The 14,169-nt window shown below is 43.4% G+C and overlaps 1 protein-coding gene across 2 annotated transcripts in view; it reads right to left on the bottom strand.

Annotated features, from left to right (window-relative positions):
• DAGLB (diacylglycerol lipase beta) overlaps positions 1-14,169 on the bottom strand; it is a 948,044-nt gene that overhangs the window by 484,905 nt on the left and 448,970 nt on the right. For both annotated transcript variants that reach the window (XM_069645622.1, XM_069645623.1), the window contains exon 5: positions 6,528-6,650. In XM_069645622.1, coding sequence (XP_069501723.1) covers positions 6,528-6,650 — 123 coding nt within the window. The remainder of the gene's footprint in view (positions 1-6,527; positions 6,651-14,169) is intronic.

The raw sequence follows: 14,169 nt of genomic DNA, 5'->3' as shown, positions 1-14,169 counted from the left end.
CTTTTTTCTGAATTCCTCCCACTCAGCCTGAGAGCTGTGTTTTGTGGGGCAATTTACTCTTTCAGGGGAACTAGAAGACGACGACAAATGAGATCTTCTACGTCTCTTTTTCGAGTTTCTAGACCTCGACGAGTGGTGGGAGCCACTTCGAGACCTAGACCGAGAATGCTTTCGACGGTGAGGAGACGAATGTCTCGACTCTACCGCGGAAACTTTCGAGGAAGTTAAAACTGACTTACCTCTCTCGAGCTTCCCCTTATGCTCCTTCAAGGCTTTCGCCGTCATGGATAGGCATTCCTCACACTCCGAACACTGGTGTTCGATTCCCAGACACCACAAACAGATCCTGTGAGGATCCGTCAATGACATTTTCTTCCCACAGTCTCGGCATTTTTTGAAACCGGACCGAGGAGTCGTCGGATCAGATGAGGAAGCCATCGAGTACGAGTCGGTTTTCGAGGAAATATGAATATATTTCGACTGACGAACTGAGCTAACGGTATTCCGAGGCACACGAACCGCGGAAAAACGGAACTGAGCAACGGAAGCTGTGCGTGGCCATTTATAGGCATGATGACGTCGGCGTCGATACGGTGGCTGTCGAGGAACACCTACTCGACGGACGTCGACGCACAGCGCACTCTACTGGGAAAACATTTTTCCGAGGCCAGCAAGCTGGAGACACAAATATCATTGATAACGAATATGTCAGAGGACACAATCCCTTCGAATAATGTGTTTATGTCAGGGTTTCCATGTTACACTCATTTCTGTTCTTTTGTATTATAATTTGGATTAAAAATATGAAAAGAAGTTGCCCGGTGTGCATTCAGACTTTGTAGATGTGCAGATTTTGGGATGTTGTTTTCCACTATTAAACATTATACAGTAAATCAATTTAATACTATAATTAAGTATGTGCATGATATTGTGGTACCCTTATTAGTTAAAAAATGAAATTGCCTCAGTTGAAGGCTTAGGGCTACATAAGGCCAGTCAGGTAAAGTAGACTGGCCTCCTCATCATCTTCCTCCATATTCTGTTTTTCTTGATGGAACAAAAGCTATCATCGCAAATGGATATCTGGGCAGCCTGATTAGAAGTCAGAGATTACTGTAACCTTATAAATGGCACCGAAGGGCTATGCTGGCAGGAAATTGGCCCGTAAGGCCAAATTAATGTTCAGAGAAAGGTGAGGGTGTAAATGCTGGCTTAGGCGCATTCCCAGGCAAAATAAGCAGGTACCACAGAGTTGCTGGAAAAGCTAAACGAATGGCTGAGAAAAAGAGTTCTAAAGGAGCTGAGCAGAAAACTTTCCATATGAGGGATTGGTGAGTTGAAATAAGTACTTACACAATAAGGTGTTAAGCAGACAAAACAAGCACTTGACAATGACGTGCTAAAGTGGTGAGTTCAGCACTTAACCCAGGAAGCCTTGCGAAGCAAAGAAACTCTTGCTTGATGAAGTGTTAGTGAGTCTTGAGTCGCACCTGCCACAAGAAACCAAGACACACCCTTCAAGGAAAAGGTTTTAAAAAGTCTTTGCAAGTCCTTGTTGTATAAGTAAGGTGCTTAGAAAGCTGTAGAGAAAATCTGAAAGCTTAACGAGTGCATTGCCCATTTCAAGAATAGGAGACCTGACCTGGGCTAAAAGATTCTCAAGAGCCACCTAAGCATACAAGATATATGAGGGGAGTACCCTGTGAATTTTCAAAGAATTATGACAGCTTCCAAAGCCAAAGAGGGTTTTTAATTTAGAAGAATCTAAGAAGAAATAACTAAAGACCTCTTGCATTAGGAACTTTTGGATTTAAGCAAAATAAGTGGTATGACTAAAGAGGGTGAAGTTCACAGAGTAGCCCAGGAAGAACAAGAAGTTCAACAAGAAATTATGAAGGAACACTACGAAACATGGCAAGATGAGGGAAACTAAGATATGAAAACTCCTGAATAGAAAGTACCAAATTGAAAGTGTTTTTGACCAGATTAAGGAAGTTACTCAGACGTTTGATACTGACCTTTAAAATTGGAAAATAAAATTTAAAAAAACAACCAGAATCTTTGTCTATGCAATCTCTTTGCGCCACCAAAGTATATGTGTCTTAATCCTGTGAAAGCCAAGAGAGTATCTCTGAGAAATGTTTAGTAAATTAAGGAGAATCTAGATGTTGGTAGTGGTTGGGGCCAAGCCCATGAAAGACTGAAATAAAGACTGATACACATGGCCGCTATGAGAAATCCCTATTACATGGTGTTAATCTCTGGCACCAGTATGCAACAAAAGAGAGAACCTAAGAAACCTTTTGTGAAAGGTAGATAAGCTTTGAAAAATAAATCAGCCGACAGCCTTTTTATGACCTCAACTTACCCCACCAGGTTACCTAAGACTGGTCTCAATGTCAGCTGAAATGAGAGTAGGGGAACCATAACACCAGACTCATCAAAGCCAGGAGAAAATTGAGGGAACACCAGTATCAAAAGAATCTATATATCAGAGTATGAAGGAAAACCCAGAAAAGTCAGCATCAGTTCAGTTGTGAGTCGTGGGAAGCCAGTGCAAAGCAAGTGGGGGGAACACTCTTGACTGGAAGATAGCTCAAGGAGTACTTCGATCCCACAAGACACTGGCAGAAGCAGTGTTGGGACAGTACCAAACTGGTTCAGCTGACATTAGTCATGTAGCTCAGGAGCAAGCAGAAAGACTCTAGATCAGCATCCGAGAACCTGTGTCTTTATCTGTAAAAAGCCAAGAAGCTGGCTAAAGACTTTAGGAAACCTCACTTTGACCCTGACAAATCCACGAAGCGGAGGAAAGACCTGGATAAATTGTACCTCAATCCAGAAAAACCAAGAAGCTGACCAAAGCCAGTGAGTAACTGTGTATGCATCCTAACAAAGCCAAGAGTGTTTCTGAGAATTGTTCAGTAAGGTAAGCAGAATCTAGAGTTTGGAAGAGGTTAGGGCCTAGCCTGTGGGGTACTACCAAATAGAGGTTGATACTGAATCCCGAGAGGCTATGAATCTGTACAAGACAATGAGAGGGTTTCTTTAAGGCTCTCCCTAGTGGAATACACTTTCAGCCATTCATTGTTACAGATAAAGGAACAACCCTATTTGTTTCAGAGAGAAAAGTTCATAGAGGGAGCCAAATTCTCAACCGCCTAAAAATCGACTCACGAGGAAAGAGAAACTTAACCTAGATCATATTTTGGGAGGCCTTTTGGCAACAGAGGCAAGATCACGACAGTCACTGAAAGTAGAATGTAGCAGTACAACAATCAAGAGGTAAGATTGCTTCCCCTCCTGCCACGTTGGACAGGGCTACCTTCGGATGAGTCTGAAGAAAATGCTGCTTGAAATAAAGTGGGTGATGCCCTTGAAGCCTCTTCCATCAGAAAGGCTTGCAAACATAGCATCATGACCCCTGAAAGACTGCTGCATACCTATCCAGTTATCCTGTAAATATGTATGGCCTTAGCAAGGGCTGCAGTACAAACCCAGCACTAGCTTAAGGTTAAAGTAGACATAACAATCAATTAGAAACAGATAATACAGACAAAATAAATAACAGTAGATTAAAAGAAATTAAAAAAATGTAACAACTTTCACATTATGCAGGCCTTCAAGGATGAGCTGCTAGATAAAATGAGATAAAACCCAGAAAAAAGGAAGCAATGTCCACAGTCAGGTAAGAGAGGACACAAAGGAGAATGGAGACATGGTGGAGAGCCAACCCCAAACATGAAGTGAAAGTCTATTGAGGCCAACAAAGGGAATCATCAAAAGCACTGAAATTTCACACTTCATGGCTGGGAGGCAGGATGGAAGATCCAAGCCAAAGATAAAGCAGACCAAGTGGGAGGAAACAGAAGACACACATGCCAAGACTGGTGACAAAACATTACAATCCCTGAGTAAGAACAAGAAAAACATAACATTAATCAAAGTGGAGAAACCAATGCAAACCTAACACAAAGGCACAATGAGAAGTAAAGGCCTAGCTTGGATGAATTGTAAAGTAAGGGGTGATGCCAGGTGTAATAGTGGTGCAGTAAATACAGCCCCTGGCTAAAGGAAGGAATCATAGACAGAAGATCTGCAATGGACTTGGGCTAAAACTTGCTTCCTTATCACAGTACTGAAAGGGTGGGAAGCATTTATCGACTAGCATTCTCCCTAAAACAGCTTCCTTCATGGAACTGTAATCTGTCCTGTACAAAGAAGTGATCGAGAGGTTGAAAAGCAACTAAGGATAAATTGATAAATCATATAAAACCCGAAACGAGCATCTTAATAATCGTACTGTTGTAGCCTTATTCAGACCACTCAAACTTGCTGGCCCCTCCCTGGCCTCAAAGGAACTGCAGCAGATCATCTTCTGTGAAAATAAGACTCCTAGCCAAGCTGATGTAATAAAAGAAATGATAAACAAAAGAAAACACCCATCTCCACAATTTCTAATGTTACTGCTTTACCAGAATAGCTTACAGACCCTTGCTGTTCCATTTGGTTCTTCATATCAACTTTTTTGGTTATGCCAAATTTCTGTCTTGACGCCTTGTAGTGTACACTCCACTTCCTCTCCCGTTCTACTACATCTAAATTGTCCTTGCTCATCTCAAAACTCAAGCTTGGTGTCACACTAAAACATTACACACAAATGGAAGCACCTCACTTCAAATTTTAAATCTCTATCTTTCCTTTGTTCATCCTTTCCCCTTATTGTATTTTTGTATTTGATTGTTGGAAAGGCTCCACAGAAGCATAAGTGCTAATACATTGCATTCATTCAATTCAGAATGGTGCACAGATATGTTTGTTTTAATTGTGGAATGTGGCAAAAGGAACCGCTCAAAATTTCTAGTGCTCAGCGAGGAGGTAAGAAATGCAATCTTTCATCTGAAAATTGCTATGAAAATCCCAATTCTGGGAGAGAACCTGATCCGCAAAGAAAACACTTCTGACCCTTGAAGGGCCGAAACAAGAAAACTCAGGAGCAAATGACATTGCATAAACCCTTCTATTCTTTCACTGGTATAGATATCCCTTTGGTCCAAAATCTGGTGGCTGACCTAATATAGGTGTCCCACGGAAGAGCAAACAAAGCAGATCCATCCAACTATGATGCCTGGGGTTCCTCCTTTCCATAGCCATCCTTATTCTGCTTCTGTGACTCACACTCCCTTGTTCCAGTGGCACTAGGGGGGAATTAGTATATAGCAAGTCGTGAAGGACTGCAAATGACCAGTAGTGAAGGGAGGCATTGTGTTGCGTTCCTATAGGACAACAGTGAGAAGTTGCTTGCATAGAATGGGACATTTTCAAAATATACAGGTTTTCAATCATTTGGCTGGTTCGATTACATTTTTTTCACCACCGTTTTGTGACCACAACCCATTTTGATGTAGCTTTTCTCTCCCCTTAGCAGTAGGTTCCTCAATCCCTGCTTTCCCAATGTCTTTCCTGGATCGATGTGATGTTACTGAATCAAGTTTCAGAGAATACTTTTTTACCAAATAGATTTTACTGAACAAATATCAATGTTTTAATTTGGGTGGGTGGGCCCTCGGTGGACACCTTGACAAACCCCCATTTCCCGGTGCTTCTAAACCCACCGACCCCTTTTTACCCCTTTACTCCAACTCCATTTACATTTCAATAAAAAATTGGGTATTTTTTGGAATTATCTATTTGTTAAAAATTGTATTTGCTATTTTTAATTTTGTAGCCTCACTGGATACCGTCCTTCCTCACTTTATCTTGTGTTTTTTAATGTTTCACATGCTTTTTTAATGTATTCACATTGCATAGTTACACTTTTGCTACTAATTTGAAATGCCCAGTCTGTTTGCACGTAATATCATGCACTTGCACTCTTTCTGTGGCAATATTTGGTGTTGCAATTTCATTATGTTTTATTGAATTGCCAAAGAATTTTGCAGTGCAAAGAAAAAAGTGTAACCTTACGTTTTAAAAGCATACGAGATACAGGTTTTGATACCCTTTATTGGACTAAATGAAAATACTATGCATAAATGGAAGAAAGCAGCTTTCGAAGTCCAACAGATTTCTTCATCAGGTGGTGCATATTATAAGAAAGCTGTTCTTAAGACCAAAAGCGCTAGTATAATCAATTCAATTGTGATTGAATCATGCTTTTGCCAGACACTCTGTCTCATCAAACTTCTTATTCAGAAACGCTCATAAGCAGATTTGTCTATTAAATTATTATGTATATAAACCATGGAGTTCAACATCTTTACACTGATGTGCTGCAATAATGCTCTGAACATAACCTTTCTGTTAATGGTTTCCTATTTACTGTGATCTATGAATCTACGTCGCCTAGTTCCGGGTCTATCTAAACCACTCCAACAGAAAACATCACTATATTAAAAAGACAGATGCACATCATAAACTATATTTGTTGTATTATGTTAGCACCAATTTTGGACTGGATTACATGTACAGGGAACAATTCATGGGCTGAATCACTGGTTAGGTAGATGTCATGTAGCGTTACTTACCATAGATGTTGATGGAGAAAGACATACTACTTCATCTGGGTCCTTGCAAAGATCCACTTTATCCTGCTCCTGATGCAGAAGAGTCATACCTGCTGCGATGTCACTGGGTACTAAGTCAGTGTCCTGGAGATAAAGTATGTACAAATCTTTACAACATGCCCACAGCAGACAGTAAGGTACATTGTCTTAAATATCACTTCTCACAGAAAAGAAGTAGATTGGAGTCTGACACTTTCATAACTAATGTGTTATGGAATATACTGTGCATATGGCATCAATCAGAGATGAACAAGTTACTTACCAACTGGTAACATTCTTTCGATTGGATGTTCCTCCAACGTATTCCTCATGTTAGATGTATTCCATCCAGCTTTGCTGCTCTTTGGAAATGTTTTCGGCAGAGGGATGCCGTGCATCAATGTCGTCGAGTCAATGGTCCCTTGAAGGCCTCCATCGAGAGTGAAGTCATCGGGTGTATAAGTAGCACGCGCGGCACCCGTTGGCCTCAGTTCTGTTTTTCCCCTTTTTATCTTTGATCTTGTACTGTGTAGACTGTGCCGGCAGACCGGTATGAGACTTGCGAGATTTGAGATGGCAATAACCCTGAAAAATCTACAGAGGGGTAAGGCTGGGAGGGTGATGAGGAATACGTTGAAGGAACATCCAATCGAAAGAACGTTACCAATTGGTAAGTAACTTGTTCTTCGAGTGGATTGTGTCTTCCAACCTATTCCTCATCTTAGACAGACTCCCAAAGCAGTATGGACAATTCCTGTGGAGGAGGGGGTAGATTTTTCTATACTCTTAGAATGCTGAGTATAGTACTGCTTTTCCAAAAGGTTAGCTCCCTAGACTGGGAAGCATCCAGGTTATAGAATTTGGAGAAGGTGTGTAGCGAAGACCAAGTTGCTGCTTCGCAAATGGATCTTATTGGAACACCTCTTTGAAGGGCCGTGGAGGAGGCGATGCCTCTGGTGGAATGAGCCCTTAACCCTTCCCCGGAGGGTCTTTTTGAGCTAGTCTGTAGCATTCTGAAATGCAAAGCACGATGCAGCGTGAAATTGTCTGTTTTGTCACCGATTGACCCAGTTTCCTTCCTGTGTAACCTATAAACAGCTGGTTGTTCACTCTAAGTCTGGAAAGTCTAGAGATGTAAAAGCTTAAATCTCTTTTTGGATCCAACCTGTGTAATCTTTCCTCCTCCTTCGAAGGATGGGGTGGAGGATAGAATGCAGGTAAGACAATTTTCTGACTTAAATGAAAATCAGATATTACTTTCGGTAAAAATGATGGTTTTACCCTCAACACAACTCTGTCCTTATGGAACACAGTATAGGGTGGCCCAGAAGACAGTGCCTGCAATTCGCTCACTATTCTTGCTGATGTTAGAGCAACCAAGAAGGCTGTTTTCCACGTTAGTAATCTTAATGGACAGGTGTGCATAGGCTCAAAAGGAGCACACATTAAGAATTTTAGGCCGAAATTTAGATCCCAGATCAGTACTTGAAAAGGGTGAGGAGGAAACACATTAGTGAGTCCTTTTAAGAATTGTATTATCAAAGGAATTTTGAAGTAGGAGCATTCTTCCGATGAGCGTTTGAAAATGGAAAGCGCCGCAAGGTAACCTTTTATTGTTCCGATATTCAGACCTCTATGTGCTAGGGTCAGAAAGGAAGATAATACTTCCAGAATAGAACATAGAAAATGATTGACATTGTTTTCTCTGCACCAGTTGCAAAACTTTTTCCAACTGCAACGGTATAGAGACTTTGTTGCTGGCCTTCTTGCCGAAAGCAACACCTCCATAACGTCATCTGGAAAGTTCCAATCCCTATATCTCAGCCTTTCAGATACCAAGCATGAAGGTTGAGCGTTTTGACCTCTGGATGGAGAACCTGACCCTCCATTTGAGAGAGAAGGTTCTCTCTCTGAGGAAGACGTACTGGAGGACAGATGGACATGTCAAGGTCCGGGTACCACGTTCTCCTGGCCCAATCCGGGGCAATTAGGATTGTGCGGCTCCGAAACCTTCTCAGCCTCCTGATGACCTGAGGAATGACGGGAATCAGAGGGAACGCGTACAATAGTGGGAAATTCCACTCTACTAAGAACGCGTCCCCCAGGGCTCCTCTCCGGGGAAATTCCCTTGAGCAATACCTTTCGCATTTCCGGTTGATTCCGGTTGCAAACAGGTCTACTTGAGGGGTTACCCAAAGGGCAAAGATCTCTTGAATGACTTCCTGAGCCAGTTCCCATTCGTGGGATACCGTGCTCTGCCTGCTCAGAGCATCTGCCATCATGTTCTCTTCCCCGGCTAGATGAATTGCCGTTAAAGAGATTCCCTCCTGAATTGCCCAATACCAGAGCTGCATTGCCTCTCTGCACAGAGGTAGTGACCCCACACCTCCTCTTGTGTTTAGGTAATGCATGGCCACCGTATTGTCCGTCATTATCAGGACATTCTTTCCCCTGGCAGATGGCAGGAAGGCCTTCAGCGCTAGTCTGATCGCCCTCAGCTCTAAAAGGTTGATATATAGTTTGGACTCTGATGGAGACCAACGACCGTTGATTGTCAAATCATTGACATGAGCTCCCCAACCCATGAGTGAGGTGTCCGACACTACTGTGATCCCCGGCCATGGTTGCCGAAAAGCTTCTCCTTTTAGGATGTTCTCTGTACAGGTCCACCATAAAAGATCTTGTCGGACCCTGTTCGGAATCTGAAGGAGATCCGTCATTTGACCTGAAAATTGAGACCACTCAGTCTTTAGAGCCCATTGGAGGGATCTCATCCTCAAGCGTGCCTCTGGCACCAGGAAGATGCAGGATGCCATGAGGCCGAGCAACCTTAAAAAGTCATAAGCCTGGAGATTTTGGGCATTTTGAAATTTGTAAACCATCTGAAGAATGTCTTGAGCCCTCGACGTGGGAGGCGAACTCTTTCCCAAGGACGTGTCTAATACAGCTCCTATGTACTGAAGCTGTTGGGAAGGTGTCACCTGTGACTTCTTGAAATTGAGGGAGAAGCCCAGTTTGTGGAGGAAGTGGCAGGTGACTTTCAGATGATCCAGTGCTTGCTCAGCAGAACGCGCTCTGATCAACCAATCATCCAGGTAGGGGTAGATATGAATCCCCCCTCTTCTGAGGTGCGCTGCCACCACTACCATTAACTTAGTGAAGACCCTCAGGCGGAGGTCAACCCGAATGGCAGGACTCGAAACTGATAATGTGAGTCGCCAACTACGAACCTCAGGTATTTTCTGTGTTTGAGATGTATCGGCACATGAAAATAAGCATCCTAGAGGTCCAATGACACCAACCAGTCCTGAAGTTGAAGGGCCTGAAGGATCTGAGAAAGGGTAACCATTGTGAACTTGTCCTTTCTGAGGAACTTGTTCAAGTTTCTTAAGTCCAAAATGGGTCTCAATCCTCCGTTCTTTTTGGGGATCAAAAAATACGTGGAGTACCATCCCTTGTTCCTTTCCGCTGCAGGTACTGGTTCTATAGCACCTTTCTCCAGCAGGGTTAAAACTTCCTGCTGTAGGAGCAGGTTTGAAGACTTCAACGGGTGTCTCCCTGGTGGATTGCTTTGAGGTTGCGTTAGAAAAGGAAGGCAGTAACCTTGGGCTATTATTTCTAGAGCCCAAACATCTGAAGTAATGGCTTGCCATTCTTGCAGATGCTGCGACAGCCTGCCCCTGCAGGTGTTTTGTGATGCAAGTCCTCAAAGCGGTTTTGTGGTGGATGTTGCCGCCGCTGATGGCAGAGAGGCTGCAGCTGGAGCTGGTTTAGCACGTTTTCCTCGTCCACCACGAGTGTTCTTTTTCTGGCCCCTTTGACTGGCCATTCCTCTCGCCTTTCCATATGAGGTGTAGGAACGATAGTATCGTCCCCTCCATGACTGTCCTTGCGCACAAAAAGGCTGAGGTTGCCTAATAGCAGCTCCTAAAGATTTGGCAGCTGCCTTTGAGGTCTGCAACCTCTCAAGGCTCTCGTCAGCCTTGTTGCCAAAAAGGTGAGACCCCTCAAAAGGCATGTTCAGAGGGCGGTTCTGTACGTCAGATGCAAAACCCGACTTCCGTAACCACGCTAATCTGCGCATTACCGTGCTAGTGCCTATGGACCTGCTTACACTATCCCCAGTGTGCAATCCAGATTGAAGGGATTCCTGCATGGCTTCCTTTCCATCTCTAACGATGGCTAGGAACCCTTCCCTTTCTTCCCCTTCTGGTATGTGCTCCGCCGCCATTGCAATGCACTCCCAAAGAGTGTACGAAAATTTTGCCAAGGCACATGTGGAGTCGGCAGATTTTAATGCCATGCTCCCGGCTCAAAATACGTTCCGTGCCCAACCATCCACACGCTTATCATCCCAGTCTGGAGGGATAGAAGGGTATGCAAATTTGTTAGAAGCTGTGGCTGCCTGTATGACCAGACTCTACTGGCCGGGCGGTATTTTGAGGTGAGGGATTTATTTACCGGAGGAATAGAATCGGAGTTTCCCAATTCTTGGCCACCCTATTTTGCAGGGCTACTTGAAAGGGTGGTACTGGGTCTTCGGTGGGACCATGGTCCAAAATATCTGTTAAATCATCCTGGATGAATTGGGCTGATGGTCTAGCCCATCCTAAGTAATCTACTACCTTTGTCATTAATTGACGGTATGATGGACTGGTTCTGGTCTGCCAAAGTCGTTTTCAGGAGATGTGTCAATGCCACTTGTATTGTGCAATGATTCCACCAAGTCCCTCATTCTGCTTTCTTCTGAAATCAAGCATTCTGGGACATTTGGGGTGCCATATTCCAGCCCAAAAGGTACATTCTCCTCATTAGATCTCTCCTGTTCCTCAAAAATTGAGGTCAGGGATTTGAAAAACTCCTTTCTGGGGAAGAGGCTTGAAAACCTTCTCTGGGAGAGGAGGAGGAAGAGGTCTAGTACCTGGCTCTGAGGACAATACAGGTTTTGTAACGTTATCCTTCTCTTTTTCTGGCTTCCCTGGCTTGGCTAGAGCCTTTGGCGCCGAGGGTTTCGACGTCGACGACGATAACGGCGTCAACGACACCGTGGTCGTTGACAGGGTCTGCTTCGAGGGCGTCGAGGCGACCTTCGAAGATTTTCCCTTTGAGGTATGATGGATCTGGGACGGCGTCAATGACCTCGAGCGGTCGACTCGACTCGAGCGTTTTTCACTCGGCGTCCTGGAAGGTTCCCTATCCTTCCTTTTTCGATCACCCGGGCTCGAGGACGCGCGAGTGTCAGAGCGATGTAGCTCCCGGCCGGCTTCCGAAGAGGGCGCGGACTGAGGCTTCGCTTTTTCAAACACCTCCAACATTTTGACCCTGAATGCTTCCCACTCTTCGGCAGACGAATGTTTCATGGGGCATTTCATCTTTTTTGGAGACTTGTCTGGCGTCGTTTCTTCGATCTTTTTGACGAAGACGAGTGATGGGAATCGCTACGGGACCTAGATTGATGCCTTTCGCGTCGAGGAGAATTCTCCTCACGGGATCTCGACTCGACGCTAGAGGTTTTTCGGTCGGTTTTTCGACCTAACTGTAGCTTTCCTCTCCTCTCTCGCAAGGCCTTCCCCGTCATCGCCTGACACTTCGTACAGGCCTCCATGTCGTGGCCTTCTCCGAGGCACCACAAACACACTCGATCCGGGTCCGTGATCGATATTTTTGACCTGCACGATTTGCACTTTTTGAATCCTGATTTTGGGGTTGTGGTCGGCGTCGATGACGAGGACATATTTAGTTATTTATATATTCTCACAGAACTCTAGGCACGCCGAATGTCCGAAGCAACGTATACTGCGGAAAAACGGTACTGAGGCCAACGGGCGCCACGCGTGCCACTTATACACCCGATGACGTCACTCTCGACGGAGGCCTTCGAGGGACTATCGACTCGACGACATCGACGCACTGCGCCCTCTGACGAAAAAATTTCCGAAGAGCAGCAAAGCTGGATGGAATACATATAAGATGAGGAATACGTTGGAGGACACAATCCACTCGAAAACAACTTTTGCTACATGATTTGAAAAGATTACAGTTTCCCGGTTTTGGCAAGTATGCTGTAAAGTCTGACCTACATGTCGTTCACATCATCCATTTTTAAATGTTCCCTCTTCCTCAAGCAACTTTTTAATACAAAAATGGAGTCCCATGAGAGTCCTAAATGTTAACAATATTTTTATTAAAAAGAATTTGCAAGTACCAAATGGCAGTGCACTTTGGAAAGGAGACTTGTGGGGTTGTTGATGTGTTTATTAAATATATTTTAAATGGCCAGTGTAAGCAAATTTATAATTCAGAAAGTAAGCTTTTTGTCATTCTGTTCACTGCGGTTTCAATTTCATTTCTTTTGCTGTGGTTTCTCAAAGCACTGAGATGTGTTGTTTTTATAGCTCCCAAAGGGCCATAATACACAGTCTGAGCAAACTCTCAAATACAACAATCTATAATATAGTTGTTTTATATAGCACAATTTGTGTGGGGAATCCTTGTTTCAAAGCGCTTGGTAACAGATGATATGTTACTAAGTATTACTGCCCACTTTTTGTCGTGGTACACAATTCCTGAGACAGAAGCATGTTTCGGCCCGTGGGAGAATCCAACTCTTGTCTTATGGCGCCTCTTTCTCCATCAAAGGCATGCACAGAACAGACTTAGCTGTCCGCTCAACTTATGTAACTTTCAATTGATCCTTACACACCCTCATCAGCCCCTAACATACAGCGCAACACACCCGCACAACACCACTTAAGAGTATCATTAAGCCCCCTAACAGATTATTACCCCTCCCCTTGGGGCTTAGAAGCAACCTGAGGGCACCAACAGCGCTATATAAGCACCAACCACATTAAAGCATGTCGCTTTCCCTACATGTTTGCATAGTTTTGTCTTTTCTATGACACAGACACCCTCAAACAAATGGATGCATATTCAATTAATAGGACCAATTAATTGTCTGAAGATGTAGGAATGCAGAAGCATTGTCAAAGCCATTCGTTTTGGTGATTGCAGGTACTCATTCACAAACAAATTCCATAGATTCAATAACTATGACCCAACACATATATAAATACATACAAAAAACAAGCATTGCTAAAACCACTAGTTTTGCTGTTTGTAGTTGTTCATTGACAAAGGATTGTAGCTTCAATTACTACAGCAAATCAGTTTAAAAATGTATGAAAGAACAAGCAGTGGCAATTTCAATAGTTTACCTTTTGCAATTGCTATTGACAAACAAATGGTCAAAGCTTCAATTACTCTGACCAATCACTGTATAACAATGGACACAATAACAAGCATTGGTCAACTTAAGGTTTGGTGTTTGCAGTGGATCGCTGACAAATTGTTATACATTCAATGAGTATGACCAATCACACCTGTAGAAATGTACAAAACAACAAGCTTTGGCAAAGCCATTCATTTTGGCATTTGTAGCTGTTAATTGACAAACATATGGTTGTACCTTCGATAACAAGACTTGGCAGAGCCAATAGTTCTGCCACTTGAAGTTGTTCATTGTCAAACAAACGGACATACCTTCAATTACTATGTCCAATCACTAAGTATAAATGCACGATATAACAAGCATTGGCAAAGCCAAAACATTTGCTTTTGTACT

Source organism: Ambystoma mexicanum, chromosome 2p (genome assembly GCF_040938575.1).
Source record: "Ambystoma mexicanum isolate Mex_15411 chromosome 2p, UKY_AmexF1_1, whole genome shotgun sequence".
In the NCBI taxonomy this organism is placed as follows: Eukaryota; Metazoa; Chordata; class Amphibia; order Caudata; family Ambystomatidae; genus Ambystoma; species Ambystoma mexicanum.
Note: the sequence above shows the minus strand (reverse complement) of the source record. Positions and strands in the feature narration are given on the sequence as shown.